General features: G+C 36.3%; 1 protein-coding gene across 39 annotated transcripts in view; it reads left to right on the forward strand.

The window, feature by feature from the left end:
• The window catches only part of PPIP5K2 (diphosphoinositol pentakisphosphate kinase 2), an 82,911-nt gene that overhangs the window by 1,054 nt on the left and 56,235 nt on the right, over positions 1–25,622 (forward strand). For 23 of the 39 annotated variants that reach the window (XM_055387357.2, XM_063706682.1, XM_055387337.2 and 20 more), the window contains exons 2-6: positions 8,096–8,501; positions 12,258–12,453; positions 15,534–15,624; positions 17,182–17,267; positions 25,250–25,404. In XM_055387357.2, the coding sequence (XP_055243332.1) occupies positions 8,388–8,501; positions 12,258–12,453; positions 15,534–15,624; positions 17,182–17,267; positions 25,250–25,404 (642 nt within the window). In that variant the 5' untranslated portion in view covers positions 8,096–8,387. The remainder of the gene's footprint in view (positions 1–8,095; positions 8,502–12,257; positions 12,454–15,533; positions 15,625–17,181; positions 17,268–25,249; positions 25,405–25,622) is intronic. The other 16 variants (XM_055387351.2, XM_055387346.2, XM_063706688.1 and 13 more) reach the window with 1 other exon arrangement.

Genomic DNA, 25,622 nt, shown 5'->3' on the forward strand with positions numbered 1-25,622 from the left:
CTCTACACTGGGACAGGATTTTGTTTTGCTATTGTGAATTCTTAAATGAAATAGATAATTTTTTTGTCTCAGATAGATAAAATAATAACGATAGTTGCCATTAACTGAGTCTTATGTGTGCCGAGTGCTTTACGTATTTTGTCATTTATTCCTCTCAACGATTCCAGGAGGTATGTTAGATTATTATCACCATTTTACAGAGTTAGAAATGGAGGCTTTGAACAGTCAAGCAACTTGCTCTATTAAACATTTGTTATAAGTAAACGTTTGAATCTGTGTTAAAAACCACATCTGTCTGCCTTCAAAATCTGTACGCTATTGTCCTGTCCTGTTCTTCCTCGATTTCAATTTCTTCACTAACATTTTCAGTGTCTGAAAGTATCCATTCATTTAAAAAATTTTGGCGTACCTACTTATATGTCTGACAAAAGTTGGACATGATCTCTGTCTTTATGGAGCATTGTGATGCAGAATTAAGTAGTGCAGAACCCAGAATACTGTACTTACTGCAGCACAGGTTTATTTAAAGCAAATGACTAAACTGACTTGCAGAAAATTTTAAAATCAAAGGTTGCTGTTTTAAATTTTAAATTCATACTACTTTCAGAGTAGTTGTTGTGAGGGTATTAAACTGAACAATTGGTAGAACATCTGTTGATTACCCAAATAAGTGCTATGAACCAAGTTAAGTAGTGGGAATATATAGATTAGGTCCTCATTCTTTAAAAGCTCCCATGCAACCACAATATAGACAATGTTATGGACTATTAATTTTCTCATGTGGAAAAGGAATTGTGGTTATGTAGGAAGGTGTTGTTATTTTTAGCAGATGCATACTAACGTACTTAGAGTTGAAGTGTGTTGATATCTAGTACTTTCAAATGGTACAGCAAGTGTATGTGTGTGTATATATCTGTGTGTATAAATAGCAAATATGGCAAAATGTTGGCAATTGTGAGTATAATGGTGGGCATATAGATGATTAACAAACTGTTCTTTCAACTTTTCTGAATATTTGAAATTTTTAATAATAAAAAGTTGGGGAGGAAAAAACCCAACCCTGATGGAAACAGATAAGTGAAAAGATAGATCCAAAATGCTGCGGAACATAGAAGATGGGAGAGGGTTTTTATGTGTATTTGGGGCCTAACAGAGGTGTGATAGTTCTCAGGAAAACCTTCACTGAAGACCTTCCAGTTGGTTTTTGAATGGCGGATAGGAACTTTCAAGGAGAGCAGTGAATTCCAGGCAGAAGGAAATGCAGGTTCAGCAAAAAGATATTAAATGAACGTTTGAAGAAGGAAAAAGAAATCAACAAGAAGGTTGTGTGGAACTTGGAATAGGCTTTTTTTGTGTAATCTTATAAATGAGCCAGGTTGCCTTTGCCAGCCTGCAGAAGCCTATTTATTCCCTATTACATGGATGTACTATTGGTGGAAAGGAGACACCATTTATAACAGCGTTTCCATTGGAAAATGCTTTTGGAATTTCAGGAAAACTGGTTATGTGTTTGCGTTCAGGCTAAGCAGCAGGAGCAGGAGCTCCCATTTCCTCTGATTTTGAGAGCAGAGATTTACTAGTTTATAGTTGGGCTCCTGAGGGAACCCATGAAAAGGGCTACAGTGATGGCTTGGAAATATTAAGTTCAGGTAAGGGGGATCTGAATACTAGGTGGGACTGATGGATGATCCAGGGTGTTATTTTGAGGATCAGGTAGCTCTGGCCGTGACCAGTAAAGGTATGGAAGAGATGATTATCCCAGGCAGTAGTGTTCATGATAGTCTCAAGCAGTGTGGTAAGACTAGAAAAGGTGTAAAGAGGTCTCCAACAACAGCAGTGGCAAAGGGGAGTTTCTGTGGCTTCATTAGACAAGAGGTAAGTAGATACATTCTAAATTGAGTTATTTATATTTGTTCCTTGCCAATTAAATTTGCTGGAAAACTGTCATAACAACATTTAACAAAATATTAAACATCTAACATTTACTGAGTGCTTAATATGTGCTATTTGCTGTGGCATCTGTATTGTAATTGTCAAAACAATATATGAGATTCATAATCCCATTTTACAGATGATGACTAGAGAGGTTCAATAACTTGACTAAGGACACAGAGCTGAGTAACTTGCAGAAAAAGTTTTCAAACCCAGTTTTGAGTCTAGAGCAATTGTTCTCATAGTGTGATTCCAAGAAGACGAGCAACATCAGCATCACCTTGGAACTTTTGGAAAGGCAAAATATTGGGCCCCACCCCCGGAGTTTTGAGTTTAGTATTAACAAGCCCTACAGGTGATTCTGTTGCATGCTAATGTTTGAGAACTACTGCATTGAGTGTGGACATTTTTAGTAGCATAACACTCATTTCAGATTTAGAAATCAGGTTTAAGGGATATTTGTCTTTTGTACAGTTAGATTCCCAAACCTGGCTGCTCATCCATTTGTAAAAATACAGTTTTTCTAGTTAAGAATTACTGTTTAGGAATTCCTAATCTGTGATAAGCCCAGTAACTTGTGTTTTTACAAGTCTACCAGATAATTCTGATGTAACCAGTCCATTTTGGGACCACTGCTATAGAAGGAATTCTAAAAATAAAGTAAGGTTCAACACTGATATTTGAATAATGTACGTATCTTTATGCCCAGACAGTTAGCATATGTTGAAATTAATGACTGAACATTGATCTAAATGCTAAATAATATGGAAGTGCTATATGTATAAACTGTACTTTGTTCAAGTATCAGCGCTTTAAGTGAAATAATACAAACCATTTTGAATGTCCTGCATCTCTTATGATGCTCATAAAATCTCATCTTGGCCGGGCGCAGTGGCTCACGCCTGTAATCCCAGCACTTTGGGAGGCCAAGGCGGGAGGATCACGAGGTCAGGAGATTGAAACCATCCTGGCTAACGTGGTGAAACCCCGTCTCTACTAAAAATACAAAAAATTAGCCGAGTGTGGTGGTGGGTGCCTGTAGTCCCAGCTACTTGGGAGGCTGAGGCAGGAGAATGGTGTGAACCCAGGAGGAGGAGCTTGTAGTGAGCCGAGATCGTGCCACTGCACTCCAACCTGGGGACAGAGCGAGACTCCGTCTCAAAAAAAAAAAACAAAAAACTCCTCTTGTACTACGACATATATCCTACTTAGGTGACAGAAATGTATTTGAATTTATTTTATATTTTTAGTTTTCTGAGAATTTATATTTGCCATGCTATCATAAGGACTGTGGAGTCCTTATTTTTGCTCTTTAGTATAATGGCCTTTGGTTTAAACAGATCTGGGTTTGACTTCCATTTGCAACCCTTATTGGCTGTGTGATGATGATCAAATTACTTGAACTTTCTGAACCTCAAGTCTTAATTTATAATGACAAAATGGACACATATCTACATACGTAAAACATTTATAAAATGAAGAATATATTCCTAATTCCAGGATGGCTGTGAGATTGTTAAATCACAAAGTAGTAAGTAATTTCTTCCCAACTTTTTTCATATTAAGGCAGACCTAGAAAATGGTAGTATTTGTACAGTATCCTGGGGAAACTGAAGAGAGTGCTACTGGAAGCAACTGGCCAGGGTATAACAGCTGCCTTAAAGGCTGAGGCAATTAATTTCTTGGCATACTTACAATTCATTTATGGTGAGACAACATGTTGGGAGGCTCTGAATTTACAAGTAAGGTACTTACTAGGTAACAGTGCCTAATAAATGTTCCTTCCCTTGAGATTTATGTTTTGGAGAGATATACATAACCCAAGCTGTTAAATAACAAGGTTATATGTGACCAAAGGTCAAAACGAATGATTCAGAGAAGAGGTCTTGTAAATTGTTAAGGGAAGTTTTGTAGAGGAGTATCTATTGGATACTTGAGATGTGCCAACCACCAGAAGACAAAAATTCTGCTTCATCGGTTTTATCTCCTTTTTATTATAGGAAATTTCCTATAGTACTTGTTTTCAAAAACTGGTTCTCAAACTTGGCTACACATTGGAATTACGTGGGAAGACTTAAAATTACCCGAACTCTACTCTCAATCATTTTGATTTAAGTGATGTGGAGTATAGCCTAGATGTTGGGATACAAGCCCTCTTAGTATATTATCTTACATATAACATCATTAAAATGACCTATGAGCTATGTACAATTTACAGATGAGGAAATTGAGGCCATAAGAAGTTAACTCACTTGCTCAAGATCAGCTAATTGGAGTCAGTCAGGATTTAAACCCAGGTATTTTAACCCCTGAATCCATGCTCTTAACGACTAGCCTGTTCAGTTTTTTTTTTTTTTATGACATCTCTAAGTATCTCTCATATACTAAAGTGGAATAACAGAAAAAAAAAGAAAGCCTTCCTTCACTTTATGTCCTTTAGAGGTCCAATTCCTCTGTCCGTCTTTTATAAACTCTTCAAAATAACTGTCTGTATAACTTGTCTGTATTTCATCTCCTTGTATTTTCTTGTTTGTTTGAGACAGAGTCTCACTCTGTTGCCCAGGCTGGAGTGCAGTGGTGCAATCCCGGCTTACTGCAACCTCCACCTCCAGGGTTCAAGTGATTCTCCTGCCCCAGCCTCCTGAGTACCTGGGATTACAGGTGCATGCCACCATGCCGGGCTAATTTTTATATTTTAGCAGAGACGGGGTTTCACCATGTTGGCCAGACTGGTCTTGAACTCCTGGCCTCAAGTGATCCGCCTGCCTCAGCTTCCCTAAATGCAGTGCAATCACATTTAACAAATTGAAAATTCTTACTATGGCTTCTCAGTCCTTTGTGTGCATCTTAGCTACTTATCTGACATGATTTTCTACCATTTTTCCTTTGCTTGCCTGCTCTGCTCCACCTTACTCTTTCATGAACATGGGAAATATGCCAAGCATACTTCTGCTTTAGAGGCTTTATACTTGATGTTTCTTACCTGGGATGTTCACACCATGTAACCCCATGGTTGGTTTCTCATTTAAATTAAATTTATATTTAAATGTCACCTTATTAAAGAGGTCTTTCTAACATGTATTTATTTGTTGATTTACCTAGTCCCTCACCAAATGAATGAATGAGACATGTTTCAGACCTAAGGTCATAATCAAATGAGGGACATATATCTATATACTTCATACAGTATTACAGACTTAAACAGAACTTGAGTAAGTTAACAAAAGGGTACAGACTAGTCATTAATTCAGACCCTTGGGAAAAAAAAAATCTATTGGATACATACTTTTTTTTCCCCGAAAGTTGATTTCTACTTACACACATATTTTGTAAAGTATTTCAAAAATGTGGGAGAATTATATTGAAAAGACTATGTATTAGTCAGGGTTCTCTAGAGGGACAGAACTAATAGGATAGATATAGCTACAAATGGGAGTTTATTAAGTAGTATTAAGTCACAGGATCGATCACAAGGTCCCACAATAGGCCATGTGCAAGCTGAGGAGCATGGAAGCCAATCCGAGTCCCAAAGCTGAAGAACTGGGAGTCTGATGTTTAAGAGCAGGAAGCATCCAGCACAGGAGAAAGATGCAGGCTGGGAGGCTAAGCTAGTCTATCTAGCCTTTTCACGTTTTTTTTTTTTTTCTGTCTGCCTTATATTCTAGCTGCACTGGCAGCTGATAAGATGGTGCCCACCCAGATTAAGAGTGGGTCTGCCTTTCCCAGAACACTGACTCAAATGTTTATCTCCTTTGGCAGCACCCTCACAGATACACCCATGATCAATACTTTGCATCCTTCAATCCAGTCAAGTTGACACTCAGTATTAACCATCACAGAATAGTAGGAAACACAGCCCAATAGGTCTGCACAGCTACAACCATTAGTTCTGCCATTGTGTCATGGACTTATTAACTGATTCTTTAAATTTTATTTGTATGTATTCCAGACTTTTTCCAATGAATACTCTAAAAGGCTAAAAAAAATTAATTTTCAGCTTTACCTCTAAAACAGTATTGTTTTCACTTTGTTAGAACACTTTAACTAGAAGGAAGTACAATACAGTTTTAAAATAATGTCATAAAATGTGTGTATACACACTCATATTCATGTATGTATACATACCTATATATTGCATTGACATACTGGATCTGGCATTTCCTATCATTGCCATTCTGAAGTAGATAGTGAGACATTTATTACATTATTACATGTTTCTATTATCTTTTTTATTGGTGTGTTTATCACACTAAAACAGAAAATGTCAATTTATTTGGCTATCTTCCTACTAGACTAAAAGCTCCTTAAGGAAAAGAGCCATGTTTACTTTGACTTTATATAACCAGCACCTAATACTATGCCTTCTATAATAAGTAAATAGTGTTTGTTGGATAAATATATTCATTTCAACAAATAATGAACAATTCATTCTTTTAGATTTACATGTTAGAGTCAGTAGGGAGTTTGGTTTACAGGAGTGTTCATGGAAACTATGGTTTATTGAGTGTTTAATATACGCCAAGCACTTATGCTATCTCACTTAGTCTTTACAGGGTTACAGGGTGTTACTATACTCCCTTTTTTATAGACTAATAGCAACTAGCACAAGTCACTAGTTAAGCACTGACAGATTAAAACAGATGTACCTGACTCCAGAACATTCCCCTTCCATTATCGAAATATATGAGCTGTTTTTAGATGGAAAGAGTAAAAAAATTGAAAGAAACCAAGAGATATTTGCCATTTGATAGGAAACAGAACTGAGATCAACTTATCCACCAACATGAAGTTTTACAGCCACTGGAAACTTTCTGTTGTTGTTTTTTTTTTTTCAGTAAACATTTTTACATGTTAAACAGTACAGAGGAATAGAACAAAAGGCATTGATTTATAAAGTAAATTATTTCTGCTTTTATTTTTAAATTACAAATTATTTTAAATGTAACACTGTATTTTAAAGATGGTTAAAGTGAAGGCTGACTGGGCAAATTGATTTTAATGTCTACTGGGGAGTCACCAAGTTATACTGGAATTAGATCTTTAGGAATAGAACTTTTGGAGTTATGCTTTTCATTCTACCTAGCATATTGTTTGACTTTTAAGAATATTTGATCAAGTAATTTATTATACTACCAGTAATCAAATGAAGCATTTGTTGTGTAGTTTCATCTTGATATATAATTAATTTTAATATGACCAGGAAGCAAGTACATGTAAACAACTATGGTAAGGAATATTTTGAGATGCTACTGCTCTTATAGTTCTTATTTATTTATTTATTTGAGACAGAGTCTTTCTCTGTTATTCAAGCTGGAGTGTAGAGGCACAGTCATAGCTCCCTGCAGCCTCAAACTGTTTGGCTCAAGCCATCCTCCCACCTTAGCCTCCCAAGTAGCTGGGATTAAAGGTGTGAGCCAATGAGTCCAGCTATGATAGTTCTTTAACTGATACTCATGGACGCCTGGTTATGTGGAAGAGTTTGAATGTCAGTGAATCACATAAAATTCTTGCAGAATTTAGTGCACATGTACTTTTTTTTTCTGGGGAGGAGATCCATAGATTTTATTAGATTTGTTAAAGAGTTTTTGACTTCTACATGTTTAAGAGCTGCTGTTAAATGAAATCTTGTTCTGACTCTAATCTTTTTTTGTTCATTTATGTATGAGACCAGAATATAGAATTGTTATGTTCCCTAAAAAAACTGTTTACAGGCAACTTTTACAAATTGACTTAATGTAATTTCAGATTAATATTTGTCAGTGGTTTTTAAAGCTGCATTCCATTTGTCTGTTCATTTCCATTCCATTCAGATATTTCATAACTATGTGCTAAGAGATTTAGCTTTAATATAATTTTGTTATAATTTGAGTAATTTTCTCTTAATTAGTTTAGCTATTTTGGGATGAGGAATTTAATGTGTAGTCTTTTTGTTAATTCGTATGTTTGTCAAATTGCTAAGATGTATATTACTGAAGATCAGTTTTAGTTTCTTAATTTTTTTGCTTTTATTATAAGTAATTTTCTTATGGGAGAAAATGTATTTTCATTTTGACAATATACATCAAGTTATTGGGCTGATTTTACAAGTGTCATTAAAAATTATTTTTTACATGAATGTTTTTGGAGTGCACTCTCCAAAATTAGTTTTTTCATTGCATTTTAGGTAAGAAGATTGCTGTATCAACTCAAGAAAGCAGTAACCTCACTGTCTTTGTATTTTGAATTGCAACAACAACTTTGATATCAACAATGAAGCAATGATATCTAAGAACAAAAGAGTATTTGCCAACAGTCATCATAATATCAAGTGATTGTATAAGCAGAAACAAGCTGTCACAGACCTGTGTGTCAGCTAATATATGGAGAATGCTTTCTTCTGATACTATTTACTTTTTTACTTAGAGGCAGTTTTAATATAAATCATTTCAATTATATCTACATCAAATAAAATAAAAATGAGTGAAGCCCCCAGATTCTTCGTTGGACCAGAAGATACAGAAATAAATCCTGGAAATTATCGACATTTCTTCCACCATGCAGATGAAGACGATGAGGAGGAAGATGATTCTGTAAGTTGTTTGTTTTTCCTTTGGTGAGAGAAGACCAATACAGTATAGGCTTTTTACTAATCACTGTTAGTCTTTTTTGTTGGAAAATTTTTGAACTGAAAAAGTATATTTTGTTTCATGACTGATGTTGTTGAATCTATGATCAATAAATACAGTTATGGGTCAAACCTTTATGTTGTTTAATGATGCCTATTTTAGTTTCTTTCAGTGATACACATAGTGTAACTCAGTGTTAGGTAACAAAAGTGGCAAAGAGAAACAGTAATCTGGGCCATAAATCCAAAAGCTTTCTTGTATGTAGAAATACATAACAAATAATTGAAGATAGGTGGAAGGAAATAATTTTAAAGGTACAAAAGAAGAAGGATTACTTAAATAGATTCATTAAGCTTCTGTTACCAATGTGAGTTCTGGTTGAACTGAAGATACTCATATTTATTAACTTCAGAAGTCTGAAAACTGAGTGGTTGGAAGGGTAGGCTACCTAAAGTATCTATGTGTTTGTGTGTGTGTCTAAAACTTGTTCTCTTTCTGATATCATGTTCTATCCATACTGGATCTTAGGAATGATATATATTTATTATGCTCATTTTGCTATAGTTACATTAGACCAATATTTTTCTTACTCATCATTTAATTTTTTAAGTAGAGATTGCTTTACTGTGAATACTGATTTAAAATACAGACCTACAGTATGTGTTTGTTTTTCATATATTTCTAATTGGAAAGAGAATTTAGTTTTAAGAGAAAAACCTGTTCTATTTTGTAAAAATAGTAAAAACAAACCAAAAATATTGATTAGATGACTCTTTAAGCCCCTTTTTATAATAACAATATCTTTCACAGTGGAGTTACACATATCTGAAATGCAAACTCTACTGTTAACTCATTTAAAACCTTCAACGCAGAGCACCTTTGCTACCTCCTGCCCCTGAAAAACTAGATTTTCAGGCAGGCTTCTCTTACCAGCTCAAACTTTTCTTCATCTGAAGTTTTATCTAGAAGTCCTATAAGTAAAACATGAAAGCAGAGCGTCTCTGGCTCACTTAAACTAGAAAGCACTATTGACTCAGCCTCTACTACCTTTGTCCCCTTTTTCTAGAGTTTTTCTGAACATGGTATGAATACCACTAGCAGATCAAAGCCAGGCTTCTTACATGTAAAGGCTTTTATGTCTCATCTATATCTACATCCATACCTCTCTCCCATTCTTTCTACCCTCTATGTTTTAGTAACATCAAAATTTTTATTTCCACATATTTATTGTCATACCATGCATCTTTGCTATTGTATGTACTCTTTTACCTCTCTGAAATGACCTTATTTTGGGATACCTTGTGAATTATTTTTCATTCTTCCAAACCCTCCCCAGATTTCACATCATTGACTCTTTCCATTCTCTTTGCTCTTTTTCCCATCACAGATTGGAATACTTCTTCCTCATTACTGTGTCTTTACGTTGCTGTATATACAGTTGTCCTTCAATATCCATGGGGGATTGGTTCTAGGACTCCCTGTGGATACCAAAATCTGCAGATGCTGAAGTTCTTTTTATAAAATTATGTGATATTTACATGTAAGCTGCATCTACCCATATGTTTTAAATCATCTCTAAATTACTTATATCTAATACAATATAAATGCTGTGTAAATAGTTGTTATACTGTATCGTTTAGGGAATAATGATAAGAAATATAGTCTGTATATGTTCAGTACAGATGCTTTTTTCCCCCCCAAATATCTTCAATACATGATTAATTGAATCCATGGATGTAAAACCCATGGATATGGAGGGCCAACTGTACTTCTATTCCATGTATCACAATTTATTTTATTATTACTGTGTTCCCTGTTAGACTCAAAGTACTTTGAGGACAGGTAATTCTGTATATCTAATCTTCAGTGCATAGTATGATGCACTATTATCACTTCACAGAAGCTTGATTTAGTTCATTTGATGTATAGCTTTATATTTATAAAATTATTTATTCCAGATCCTTCTCCTGTTTTTAAGATTTCTCTCCTGTTTTTAAGACTTCAAAGATGTGACTATAGTTTTTTTAGACATTCAACCTAACAAAATACCTCAGATCTGTTTAAAAAATTATCTTCATGATTTTAAGGTTTTACCTAACAGAGAAACTCTGCGATTGTGTCTTAAGAATGTAAGTTTATTTATACATTTTAAACTTGAATGGTTCCCATTCATCTTAGCCAGTGAGCAGATATTCATTAAATAGATTTATAATAAATAAGACAATATATTAGCATTTAAAAAAATTGTAAAGCAATGTGAAATGTTAGGTTAGAGTACATTTGTTGTCTGGGGAAATCTACTTTAGGAACATTATAATGAACTGTACCAAAACTTTTGATCAGGAAAGCATTGAATAAGGGCATATAAAAGTGGATGTTCAGAGGGGTAAATACAGAAGATTCCAGGAGGGTTAGCATTTATAATCTATTTGATTTACCAATCAACTCTAGTACAATTTGAACTCTACATTTCATGAGTTTGAGGAGACAATACAGAAATACTGTTCTAGGCATAAAAAAAGAACAATTTAGGCTGGGCGTGGTAGCTCACGCCTGTAATGCCAGCACTTTGGGAGGTCGAAGCAGGCAGATCATGAGGTCAGGAGGTCGAGACCATCCTGGCTAACACGATGAAACCCCATCTCTACTAAAAATACGAAAAAAAAATTAGCTGGGTGTGGTGGTGCATGCCTGTAGTCCCAGCTGCTTGGGAGGCTGAGGCAGGAGAATTGCTTGAACCCGGGAGGCGGAGGTTGCAGTGAGCTGAGATTGCGCCACTGCACTCCAGCCTGGGCGACAGAGCGAGACTTTGTCTCAAAAAAAAAAAATTAATTAATTCTGATGTTATCCAATTTTATTTTTAGTTATATTAAGAAAAAGCCCAGAAAAGCACTTTCAAGCCTAGATTATAATGTTGTATGAAATATATAAAGTATCATGGAAGAAAGAAAAATTGAAATGAGAACCTCAACACAGCTTTTGTATATTTGATAAAACTCTCAAGCACTTAAATGCAAAGATCACCAAATGAATCTTGAGTAATTTTATAAATCTAGGAGCTACTCATAAATCAGTTTCTATACCCTGCTTTTTAAGTTTTAGGCTGAATTGTGGCCTTTGAGCTGTTACGAGGATGCCAGAGATCAGTAACACCAGTGAATAGGAGTTTTGACTATGAAGACAGGAGGGGCAAAGAGACTTGACACCTCTGTTAGCAGTGTGGCTTTCTTTAAAATTTTCTTCCAAGTTGTCATCAGTGACCAACTAATATTCAAGTGCAAACTACAATAATAGTTTAATACTTATAGCTTTGTAGTCAGGACTATGTCTTACTTTAGGCAAGAGAATTCTTTATCTTTCTATATAGAGTGGATGGGTTTTGACTGTTATTATACTTTACTGGTGTGAGGAGGATAAATAAATGCTAGAGGTAGTTAAAGAGGGGGTACTTTCTTAGTTTGAAATTTCATTGAAAATAGCAACCATATTTATTCTGGAAGTGTTTTTGTTTTTAAATTTGTTTCCAGACTTTTGTAGAAAACTGTTTTTTAAATGTTTATTATAACAATGATATAATTTTTAAAAATTCCTTTGTTTGTTAATGTGTCACTTTTATTTATTAATCACATGCCTTATCTACTTTTGGAAAACAAATGAAGATAGCTGTACTTTGGAGTTCATGTAAAGTTAACCCGATTTTTTGTTTCATTTTTGTTTTAGCCACCAGAAAGGCAGATTGTGGTTGGAATATGTTCCATGGCAAAGAAATCCAAATCCAAACCAATGAAGGAAATTCTTGAACGGATCTCCTTATTTAAATATATCACAGTAGTAGTATTTGAAGAGGAGGTTATTTTGAATGAACCAGTGGAAAACTGGCCTTTATGTGATTGTCTTATTTCTTTCCATTCTAAAGGTATTAAGGGGAGTGGGGGAGAAACTCCTTTATCCTCTCTGTTTATAAAACTAATACATATTAATTGTAGACTATGAGATAAAACAGAAAAATAAACATTAACTCACTTTCATGGACAGGTGATATTAACATTGTGATGTATTTCTTTCCAGTGTTTGTCTTCTATGTGTATTTTCATTTAATTTAGTGTCATAGTGTATGTGTAATTTTATATTTAACCTTTTTCACTATTATATCAAGAAGTTTTTTTCCCCTACCATATCATTCTTAGATAATGTGGTTTTTAATGGTGGCATAGTATATCATTGTGTGGATATACCATAACATATTTAAATTTATCTAATATCCTAACATTTGGAAAGTTTCCAGTTTTCACTATTAAAAATAAGGTTGTGTGATCTTTTTCACTGCATATTTTTGTTTGCATCTCTAAGTTTCTTAGGACAAGTTCTTGAATTATTGAATACTTTAAGCCCCTTTCTTTGCTGTATAGAACAAGATCTATCATTTTTCATATACATATTCATACTTTATTTTTAAGAACTTAATAATTTGAGATTTTTAGACATTCCTTGCTATATTTTATTAATCAAACTGAAATATCACTTCAGCTTAAGTATTATGTCATTGTAAATTCCACTAATCAAAATTATTGCTGAGGGTACATCTGAAAATTCATAGCCTAAGAATCTGTGAATTAAGTGAATTTCCCACTAAGAACTATTAATTGAAAAGATGTGCTCTTGGTTGTAAATGTATTCATATTTAATCATCACTTGTTACCAAAATATGTTTTCCTGAGCTATGTTAAAGTCTTACTTCAGCAGGAAGAAGATGGAGCATGGTTGTGCTACCATAGCCTAAATTGATGTTCATTATTTCATAGAGAAGTCAAGACACTTATCTTCAAAGACTCAGGCTGCTCATTTTAGAGAACCTTAAAATTTCTTCCTCCTTGAGAGTAAAGCATTCTTCATTTACCCTCACATGGTTCTTCCTATTAATGTTATATTTGCCTGTAAAAACTAGGTGTTATAGCTAATGTCATATTCCACATACCATCTCTTGGTAGGGAAAAAGTTTCTCTTTAACGAAAACAAAAGCAGGAAACTGTGTAGGTGTTTTCTATTTGCTGAATTCTGTAAGGAGGCTTCAAATCATAGACATTGAGACATCTTTACAAGCGATGAATTCTGAGTCTTTATAAAACTTGCAGGATTTGTAATTTGTGGCTAAGTGGTTCTTGATATAAGGTATCTGTATTTAAATTTCAAAAACTAAGAGGAGTTTAGGAATAAATCTGGTTTAACTGGCCACAGCTTTTTGTTTTAATTTCAGCATGTTTTAATACTTTTTCTCTTAACTATTCTGGTAGTACTATAAAATATAGTCTCTTCACAGGTATACTTAGTATTCCATAGTTGAATACTAAAGTTATGTATGCTTGCTGATTTTTATCCTTTTCCATAGATATTTATTAAAATATTGCCTCTTAAGGAATAATAACAGGTAACATTTATTGAGCACTTACTATGCCAGGTACTGTGCTTAGTGCCTTATATCCACACTATTATTAATTCCTCAAAACTCTACTAGGTAAGACTGGTATACTACTCTTTTGTGCTGGTACCAGAGGCTTAGAGACGTTAAATAAATTTGCCCAAGGTCACATAGCTAGTGAAAGATGGAACCAGGATTTGAACGCTGGTTTATGTCTTTAACTGTTACGGTATACAACTGATGATGTGTATTGATGGATAAAATTGGAGACTTTGTGTCAATTTTTTTTTCCCCCTGGAGGACAGGGTCTTGCTGTGTCAACTAGGCTGGAGTGCAGTGGTATAGTCATAGCTCCCTGTAACCTCAAACTCTTGGGCTCAAGTGATCCTCCCACCTCAGCCTCCTGAAAGATAGAACTACAGGTTGCACCACTACCCTCAGCTGATTCTTTTGAATTTTTTGTAGAGATGGGATCTTGCTATGTTGCCCAGGCTGGTGTTGAATTCCTGGCATCAAGCACTCCTCCCAACTCGGCCTCCCAAAGTACTGGGACAGGCAAGAGCCACTGCAGCTGGCATTAGTGCCAATATAGAGAATAAAATACAATCATCAAAATTTTTTGGATTTTGGGGGAGGGGACCTGTTCTTAACTATATCTACTATTTGATTTGTTTTCATTGTAATTAGCACTTTTACCAGTCTACAAGTTTTAGGGAGTTAATTTCTAATATTTTAATGTTGACCTAGCAATAGCATGATTCTGCTCATATATTTTGAGCATATATGTCATATATGAATTAAGTTTTGCCTCTGTAGCTTTTTTTTTTTTTTTTTTTTTGAGATGGAGTCTTGCTCTGTTGCCCAGGCTGGAGTACAATGGTGCGATCTCCACTCACCGCAACCTCCACCTCCTGGGTTTGACTGATTCTCCTGCTTCAGCCTCTCAAGTATCTGGGATTACAGGTGTGCGCCACCACACCTGGCTAATTTTTTGTAATTTTAGTAGAGATGGGGTTTCACCATGTTGGCCAGGCTGGTCTCGAACTCCTGACCTCAGGTGATCCACCTGCCTCGGCCTCCCAAAGTGCTGGGATTACAGGCGTGTGCCCCCACGCCTGGCCCACTGTTTTTAAAGGCACATAAGTCTTTGAATATCAGCTAATTTATGTGTGTAGGCATCAAAATATCTAAGTGAAAAGAAGAGATGTTGAATACATTTTTTAAAAATCACCAGGTGATTCTGATACACCCATGTTATTTACATATAGATTTCTCTTTGTGTATGAGGTGAATCTTACCTTATTTCAGGTGACTGATTAGTCAGACCTTCACTTACATGTCAGTGCTCCAAATTTGGTTATATAACCACTGGTTTGTTGTGCCTTAATCAAATTATGAAAAAATAAGATTTAACATATAAGTTAAATCAAGGTTTATGTATATATTCCATACCTTTTATAGAAGGGTGTTATGTGTTAATGAAATGAATCTTTTATGGGAGGTGGCATCAATTCAAGTTAATAAAGTGTAGATGCTTATCTTGAGATTATACAGAATATGTTAATAATATGTGTTCTTAGGATTTCCACTGGACAAAGCGGTTGCCTATGCAAAACTCAGGAATCCATTTGTAATCAATGACTTGAATATGCAGTATCTCATACAAGATAGGTGAGTGGTGAAGTTGGCTGAATTAAGGGAAGGAAAAATAACATTAATTTAGTACCTACTGTACACTGACATGGCATCAGGTGTTTTTGCATTGTTAATTCATTGTACTTTCAAAATAATACTCAGAAATAGTTATTTATTACCTAATTTTACAGATGAGGAATCTTGATAATTAGGAAGATTGATTAATCTACCCAAAGTCACAAGTAGTTCCCCACGTAGTAGGACAAAGACTTAACCGTGATTGTTTAATTTCCAGAGCCTACTAAACCATTCAAACTTATGAGCACTTTTTCTGTCATGGGACTGATGATGAAATTAGGACTTTACTCATTATAACTAGATTTTTTTTTTTTTTTTTTGAGATGGAGTCTGGCTCTGTCGCCCAGTCTGGAGTGCAGTGGCGGGATCTCGGCTCACTGCAAGCTCCCCCTCCCGGGTTCCTGCCATTCTCCTGCCTCAGCCTCCCGAGTAGCTGGGATTACAGGCGCCCGCCACCACGCCCAGCTAATTTTTTGTATTTTTAGTAGAGACAGGGTTTCACCGTGTTAGCCAGGATGATCTCGATCTCCTGACCTTGTGATCCGCCTGCCGCAGCCTCCCAAAGTGCTGGGATTACAGGCGTGAGCCACCGCACCTGGCCTATAACTAGATTTTTTAAATGGTAAAGTATACCTATTTTGAAAAATATTATACTGTATATCTTAGCATTCATTTAACATGTAAAAAGCATGGCTTTCTAATAAATTATAAAATATGAGTGTATTTATGTATTTCATTCAATCGATGTTTCACTCCTATAGCTATTCTCATAATCTCACCAGCATTCTATTTTCTTGTTACAATATGAGATTTTATGTGTATGAAAAATGCTTTGTAAATATGAGACCTTATGGTTTTTTCACTCTATTTTTTTCTATTCTTCCAGAGAGTAACATTATTAATATCTAAAATTTAAAACATTTTCTCTACATTTACATATTAATTCATATATATGTATTTATATATATATATACAGCTATAGCTATAGAAATGTATGTTTGTTTTAAATGGTTTGAAAAGTAAAAGCGTACCGAAAGCCATTTAATCTTGTCACTGTATCTATCATATTTTTTCCTATAGAAAACAATACATACATAACAATCACATTTTACCAAATTAGAATCACTTTTCTCTAGTATACTGTGAACATTTCTCCATGTCATTAAATACTATTTGAGCATAAGGCTTTTAATGCTTAGGTAATGTTCTGTCATTGTGATAATATCAACTTTATTCAGCCATTTTTAAAATATATTTATGTTCTCAGTTTTAATAATTAGTTTCTCAATAAGCTAGAAAGAATTGTGCATAAATTTGTGTTCTTATTGCTGAATATTTCCTCAGAATACCTTTTTTGAATATTCGAAGTGACATTTATTTAAAAAATAAAAAGTGTTGAGATATATACCCTTTTTAGTTGTAGAACAACAATAATGTCTTTTAAGAAAACTACAATAATATATTCATTGTGAAATGGAGCAATAAAACAATAAGGATGTTTCCCTTTTTCTTCAGGAGAGAAGTATATAGTATTCTTCAAGCTGAAGGTATTTTACTTCCTCGTTATGCAATTTTGAACCGTGACCCAAATAATCCCAAAGGTAAGAGTAAGAGATTTTAGGTAAGCTTCCTTTGCCATGTGACATACTTTTGGGCCACATTCTTATAATAATTAACTGGAAGGAATTTAAAGAATTCATAGTATTCTATTCCATTTTAAAAAATAATCTAAACAGACAAACATATTCAATTAAAAGGTGACACTGAGTTAAAAGGCTACCTAATTTAGGAATTATTTATCCTTCTCTTCTTTGGCCTACTTTTGACATATCTCTAAGAATCATGAGTTAGAATTTTGAAATTGCATACAAGTAAATTTGTATTGATTAAGGGTGAACAAGTGATTTATCTATGACTATTGAATTAAGTATTAGAAACTTCATGCTACAATGCCAAAAACTAAATACTGGCCAAGAATTTGGAAATACAGTTGGCCCTGGAACAGCATGGGTTTGGACTGTGCTGGTCTGCTTATTCACGGAATAAACATGAATTGAAAATACAGGATTCGTGGGTCCCACATATACTGATAGCCAACTTTTCATTTACATGGATTCTGCAGAGCCAACTGTCGGACTTGAGTATGTGAAGATTTTGGTATACGAGGGGGTTCCTGGTACCAGTCACCGCGTATGACAAGGGGCAACAGTACTTCTAAGTATTTATTAATATTTTAAAGCACTGTTTGCTCCTTTTTTTCTGGTTATCTAAAACATAGCATGGAAGCTATACCTAACTTAGTCACAAGGCAAGATACGTGTTTGTCTTGAGTTAACATTTCTGTTCACACTTAGTATTGTGGGGAATTTTGATGAATTTATCATACCTTAAACCATCTTTTATTAAAAACTAGGGGGGAGGCAGAACAAGATGGCCAAATATACCCTCTAGTGATTGTCCCACTCCCCACAGGAACACCAAATTATAAACTAGCCATGCAAGAATGCACCTTCATAAGAACCAAAAAGTTAGTCCACCAAGGTGGTGCCTCTAGGAGTCAGCAAGAGTTTGTAGCATTCCTGGACTTAGGGCGCCCCCTAGTGCTAATACAGCTGCAGTGACCTCAGGCTTAGATCATAACGCTTAGTCTTTTTTGAATATGTGGAAAGCTTTCTCAAGAAGGATGGATACAAACAAGCCCAAACGGTGAAGACTGAAATAAATACCTAACTTGTAAATACCCAGACATCAGTGAATGTCTACAAGCATCAAGAACATCCAGAAAAATGTGACCTCACCAAACAAACTAAGTAAGGTACCAGTTACCAATCCTGGAGTGATGGAGATATGTGACCTTTCAGACAGAGAATTCAAAATAGCTGTCTTGAGGAAGCTCAAGAACTTCAATGTAACATGGAGAAGGAATCAGAATTGTATCGTGAGAAATTAACAAAGAGATTGAAATAATTCAAAACAAGCCAAAATTCTGGAACTGAAAAATTCAGTTGACAAACTGAAATATACATCAAAGCCTCTCAACAGCAAAGTGGATCAAGTAGAAGAATTAGTGAGCTTGAAGACTGGCTATGTGAAAATCCATAGCCAGAGGAGAAAGAGAGGAAAAGAATCAAACACACTTACAGGACTAAAGAGACCTGACAGAGGAGCTTGAACAAACTTCCCACGTAGCACTTTTCATCTTTTTAGCCCACTCCTCTCTTCATTTTTCTTTAAGAACTTTGGGACCTACGTAGTTAATAAGGGGAAGGGAAAATGTCAAAAAAAAAATCTTAAAAATAGCCTCAAAGGGACAAATGCAAGAATTAATGCTCTTAAAGAGAACATAGATCATGGTAGAAAGTTTATTGAAATAAGCAATACTGTTATTGCTTTCCAAACCTAAAGAAAGATACGAATATGCATAGGTCATAGAAGAATATGAAGATTTAACCCAAATAAGACTATCTCAAGGCATATATTAATTAAACTCTCAAAGGTCAAGGATAAACAAAGATCCTTAAAGCACCCAGAGAATAGATGTATATAACATGTAAAGAAGCTCTGATACAACTGGCAGCTGACATCTAAGCAGAAAGCTTATAGGCTAGGAGAGAGTGTGATGGCATTCAAAGTGTTGAAGGAAAAACAAAACTTCCAACCTAGAATATTCTATTCAGCAAAATTATCCTTCAAACATGAAGACATAATAGACTTTACTAAACAGAAGCTGAGGGATTCATGAATTACCAGTGTTGTGGAATTTTTCTGTCCTTATAGGATAGGATAGGAAAAAGATCTTACAGATCTTTTACAGGAAATGCTAAAAGGAGTTCATCAATCTGATAGAAAAAGACGTTAAAAATAAGAAATCATCTCGGCCGGGTGCAGTGGCTCACGTCTGTAATCCCAACACTTTGGGAGGCCAAGGTGGGTGGATCACGAGGTCAGGAGATCGAGACCATCCTAGCTAACATGGTGAAACCCCGTCTTGTGTCCGGAATTGGTGGGTTCTTGGTCTCACTGATTTCAAGAATGAAGCCGCAGACCCTCGCGGTGAGTGTTACAGCTCTTAAGGTGGCACGTCTGGAGTCTGTCCCTTCTGATGTTCAGATGTGTTCGGAGTTTCTTCCTTCTGGTGGGTTCGTGGTCTCGCTGGCTCAGGAGTGAAGCTGCAGACCTTCGCGGTGAGTGTTACAGCTCTTAAGGTAGCGCGTCTGGAGTTGTTCGTTCCTCCCGGTGGGCTCGTGGTCTTGCTGGGCTCAGGAGTGAAGCTGCAGATCTTCGCGGTGAGTGGTACAGCTCATAAAAGCAGCGTGGACCCAAAGAGTGAGCAGTAGCAAGATTTATTGCAAAGAGCGAAAGAACAAAGCTTCCACAGTGTGGAAGGGGATCCGAGCGGGTTGCCAATGCTGGCTCCGGCAGCCTGCTTTTATTCTCTTATCTGGCCCCACCCACATCCTGCTGATTGGTAGAGCCCAGTGGCCTGTTTTGTCAGGGCACTGATTGGTGCGTTTACAATCCCTGAGCTAGATACAAAGGTTCTCCACATCCCCATCAGATTAGTTAGATACAGAGTTTCCACACACAGGTTCTCCAAGGCCCCACCAGAGCAGCTAGATACAGAGTGTCGATTGGTGCATTCACAAACCTTGAGCTAAACACAGGGTGCTGATTGGTGTGTTTACAAACCTTGAGCTAGATACAGAGTGCCGATTGGTGTATTTACAATCCCTGAGCTAGACATAAAGGTTCTCCACGTCCCCACCAGAGCAGCTAGATACAAAGTGTCAATTGGTGCACTCACAAACCTTGAGTTAAACACAGGGTGCTGATTGGTGTATTTACAATCCCTGAGCTACAAATAAAGGTTCTCCAAGGCCCCACCAGAGCAGCTAGATACAGAGTGTTGATTGGTGCACTCACAAACCTTGAGCTAAACACAGGGTGCTGATTGGTGTATTTACAATCCCTGAGCTAGACATAAGGACTCTCCACGTCCCCACCAGACTCAGGAGCCCAGCTGGCTTCACCCAGTGGATCCCGCACTAGGGCTGCAGGTGGAGCTGCCTGCCAGTCACGCGCCGTGTGCTCGCACTCCTCAGCCCTTGGGTGGTCGATGGGACTGGGCGCCGTGGAGCAGGGGGTGGTGCTCGTTGGGGAGGCTCGGGTGGCACAGGAGCCCATGGAGGGGGTGGGAGGCTCAGGCATGGCAGGCTGCAGGTCCCAAGCCCTGCCCTGCGGGAAGGCAGCTAAGGCTCGGTGAGAAATCGAGCGCAGCGCCGGTGGGCTGGCACTGCTGGGGGACCCAGTACACCTTCCGCAGCCACTGGCCCGGGTGCTAAGTCCCTCATTGCCCGGGGCCAGCAGGGCTGGCTGGCTGCTTCGAGTGCGGGGCCCGCCAAGCCCACGCCCACCCAGAACTCCAGCTGGCCCGCAAGTGCCGCCCTCAGCCCCGGTTCCTGCTCCCGCCTCTCCCTCCACACCTCCCTGCAAGCTGAGGGAGTGGGCTCCAGCCTTGGCTAGCCCAGAAAGGGGCTCCCATAGTGCAGCGGCCGGGCGAAGGGCTCGTCAAGCGCCGCCAAAGTGGAAGCCCAGGCAGAGGTGGCGCCGAGAGCGAGTGAGGGCTGTGAGGACTGCTAGCACGCTGTCACCTCTCAGTCTCTACTAAAAATACAAAAAAAAAATTAGCCGGGTGTGGTGGCGGGTGCCTGTAGTCCCAGCTACTCGGGAGGCTGAGGCAGGAGAATGGCATGAACCCAGGAGGCGGAGCTTGCAGTGAGCCAAGATGGCGCCACTGCACTCCAGCCTGGGCAAGTGAGCAAGACTCCGTCTCAAAAAAAAAAAAAAATTCAAGAAATCATCTGAATGTGTAAAACTCACTGGTAATAGCAAGTACACAGATAAATACATAATACTGTAACACTGTCATTGTGGTGTACAAACCTCTTATATATTTCATAGGAAGACTAAAAGGCAAACCTGTCAGAAATAATAACTACAACAACTTTTTACGAGTATAGAAACATAAAAATAGAGACAACAAAAAGTCAAAACATGGATGGGGGGAAATGGAGTTAAAATGTAGAGTTTTTAAAATTTTTATTTTCTTTGTAATCAGAGTTAAGTTGTCATCAATTTAAAATAATTGTAATAAAATGTTATTTGTAAGCCTTATGGTAATCACAAAACAAAAACCTGTAACAGATACACAAAAAATAAAAAGAAATTAAAATATACTACCAGAGAGAATTACATATGTATAGTATTTGAGATAGGGTCTTGCTCTTCACCCATGTTGGAGTGAAGTGGCGTGATCACTTTTCACTGTAGCCTCGACTCCCAAGTGATTCTCGCACTTCAGCTTCCTGAGCAGCTGGGACTACAAGCACAGGCCACCAGACCCAAGTAATTATTTTTTGTAGAGACAGGATCTCACTGTGTAGCCCAGGCTGGTTTCAAAACTCCTTGGCTCATGTGATCCTCCTGTCTCAGACTCCCAAAGTGCTGGGGACCATCATGCCCAGGCAGAAAATCACTTTCCCACAAAGGAAGATAGGACAGGAAGGAAGGAAGGAAGGACAAAAAAATGGGAACCTCAGAAAACAAATGCCAAAATAGCAGAAGCAAGTCTTTACCTATCAATAATAACGTGAATGCAAATGAGCTAAATTCTTGCAACAAAACACTTAGAGTTGCTAAATGGATTAAAAAATAAGATCCAACTCTATACTCTCTACATATGATCATTTCAATTGATGGAGAAAAAGCATTTGATAAAATTAAACATCCCTTCATGATAAAATCTCTCAAAAAACTGGGTATGGAATGAACTTACCTCTATGTGATAAAAGCGCTATATGACAAACCCACAGCTAACATTATACTGAACAGGGAAAAGGTGAAAATATTTCCTCTAAGAACTGGAACAAGACAAGGATGTCTACTTTCATCTCTTTTATTCAACATAATACTGGAAATTATAGCCAGAGAAATTAGGGAAGAGAAAGAAATAAAGGGCATCCAAATTGAAAAAAAAGGAGTTACATTATTCTTGTTTATAGATGATATGATCTTACAGTTGGAAAATCCTAGAGTCTTTACCACAAAACTATTAGAACAAGTTCAGTAAAGTTGCAGGATACAATATCAACTTACAAAAATCCATAGCATTTCTATATGCGAACAGCAAACAATCTGAAAAAGAAACTAAAAAAAAAAAAGTAATCCCATTTACAATAGCTACAAATAAATTAAATACCTCAGAATTCACTTAAAGAGATGAAAGATCTCTTCTACAATGAAAACCATAAAATGCTGATGAAAAAAATTGAAGAGAACACACAAAAAAATGGAAAAATACTCCATTTTCATAGATTGAAAGAATCAGTATTGTTAAAATTGCCATACTACCCAAAGCCATCTACAGATTCAATGCAGTCAGAATAGCAAAGACATTCTTCACAGAAATAGAAAAAAAATACTAAAATTTATATGGAACCACAAAAAACTCAGAATAGCCATAGCCAGCCTGAGCAAAAACAACAAAACTGGAGGAATCACATTATTTGACTTCAAGTTGTACTGCTAAGCTATAGTAACCAAAACAGGATGGTACTGGCATCAAAATATAGACCAATGGAACAGAATGCAGAATCCAGAAAATAATACACACATTTGCAGTTAACTCATTTTCAACAAAGTTGACCAGAATGTCCACTGGGGATAGGACAGTGTCTTCAGTAAGTAGTGTTGGGAAAACTTGATATCTATATCCAGAATCAAATTAGGCCCCTATCTCTCTCCATATACATAATCAAAATGGATTAAATACTTAAATCTAAGACCTGAAGCTATGCAACTACTAGAAGAAAACATTGTAGAAACACTCCAGGATACTTCTCTGGGCAAAGATTTCTTGAGTAAGACCTCAGAAACCCAGGCAACCAAAGCAAAAATATACCAATGGGATCATATCAACCTAAAAAGCTTCTGCACAGCAAAGGAAACAATACAGTGAAGAGACAGTCCACGGAATGGGAGAAGATATTTGTAAACTACCCATTTGACAAGGGACTAATAACCAGAATATATAAGAAGCTCAAACAGCTCTATAGGAAAAAAAAAAATCTAATTGAAATATGGGCAAAAGATTTGAACAGATTTTTCTCAAAGGAAGACATACAAATGGCCAATAGGTATATGAAAATATGCTCAACGTCACCAATCATCAGAGAAATGCAAATCAAATCTGTGATGAGATATCAACTCATCCAAGTAAAATGGCTTTTATCAAGAAGACAAGCAATAAGAAATGTTTGCGAGGATGTGGAGAAAGGGAATACTGTTGGTGGGAATGTAAATTAGTAAAGCCACTATTGAGAACAAAATGGAGGTTCCTCAAAAAACTAAAAATAGAGCTACCATATGATCTTGCAATCCCACTGCTGGGTATATGTCCAAAAAAGAGGAAATCAGTATATTGAAGAGATATTTGCACTCATGTTTATTGCAGCACCACTTGGAATAGCCAGTATAGAAACAACCTAAGGGTCCATTAATGGATGGATAAAGAAAATGTGGTACCTATAGATAATGGTATATTATTCAGCTATAAAAATAATGAAATCCTGTCATTTGCAACAACATGGATGGAACTGGAGGTCTTATGTTAAGTGAAATAAGCCAGGCAAGAAGGAAATATTGCATGTTTTCACGTGTGGGAGCTTAAAAAAAAGATGAACTCTTAGAGCTTGAGCATAGAATACTTGTTACTGGAGGGAAGGGTTGCAAGGATGACGGGGATGAAGTGAGGATAGTTAGTGAGTATAGCAATACAGTTAGATAGAATAAATAAGATCCAGTATTTGGTAGCACAATAGGGTGACTATAGTTTACAATAATTTATTTTATATTTTGAAATAACTAAGAGTGAAATTAGAATGTTCCTAACACAAAGAAATGATAAATGTTTGAGGTGGTGAATACCCCAACTATTCCAGTTTGATTATTACACATTGTATGCCTGTATCAGAATTTCACGTGGACCACAAAAATATATACAACTACTATGTACCCATGATGATTAAAAATAACATTTAAAAAAGATATAAAGTAATCATCATCTGAAACAAGAAACTTTTCTTGTCTAGAGGTAAAAAATTAACTTTCTAATTGAATTGCTGGCTTACTTTGCATATAAGTTACTTTCTAACTTAAATAACTTCATGTTTTACGATATCTGTGATACGAGTAATCTCACAGTTTTCAGAAGATGGTGGCATTCTTGAGTTACTTCTCAGTCTTTCTTGATATAATAATTTCACGTCTAACTTTGAATTCTGTGGTGTGGTAGTGTGAAATGGTAAGTCTGTAAAATTTTGAAGAACTATAGCTTTTAATGCCATATGTATCATAAATGTTGGCACATGTTATTTACATAAACATGGATAATTAAAATCAAGTAAGTACATTATCCAAGTATTCTTTTATGGTCTTTTAGTGAAAAAGTCCTCGATAATAGTGTGGTGTCCTGATAATATAATAAGAATATGTGATATTTCTTGCAATCGTGTTTGTTTTATAGAATGTAACCTGATTGAAGGGGAAGATCATGTAGAAGTAAATGGGGAAGTTTTTCAAAAGCCATTTGTAGAAAAGCCAGTCAGTGCAGAAGATCACAATGTTTACATTTATTACCCAACTTCTGCTGGTGGTGGAAGTCAAAGACTCTTTAGAAAGGTAACACCTTTGTAACTTTTGTATGAATACTCTTCTTTATACATTGTCGTGTGTTATTAAAAGCAATCAAGCATTTAATTACGGTTAAATATTGAACTCTTGAAAATGTATCATTTAGAGGTAAATTTATAAAACTGATATACTTTGTTAGAAAATCATGGCATCATTTTAGTTATTTAATGTTGTTAAGCAGAATTTCTGCCTGCAGAATGCCAGGA

The sequence above is a fragment of the Gorilla gorilla genome, chromosome 4 (assembly GCF_029281585.2).
Source record: "Gorilla gorilla gorilla isolate KB3781 chromosome 4, NHGRI_mGorGor1-v2.1_pri, whole genome shotgun sequence".
Taxonomy (NCBI): Eukaryota; Metazoa; Chordata; class Mammalia; order Primates; family Hominidae; genus Gorilla; species Gorilla gorilla.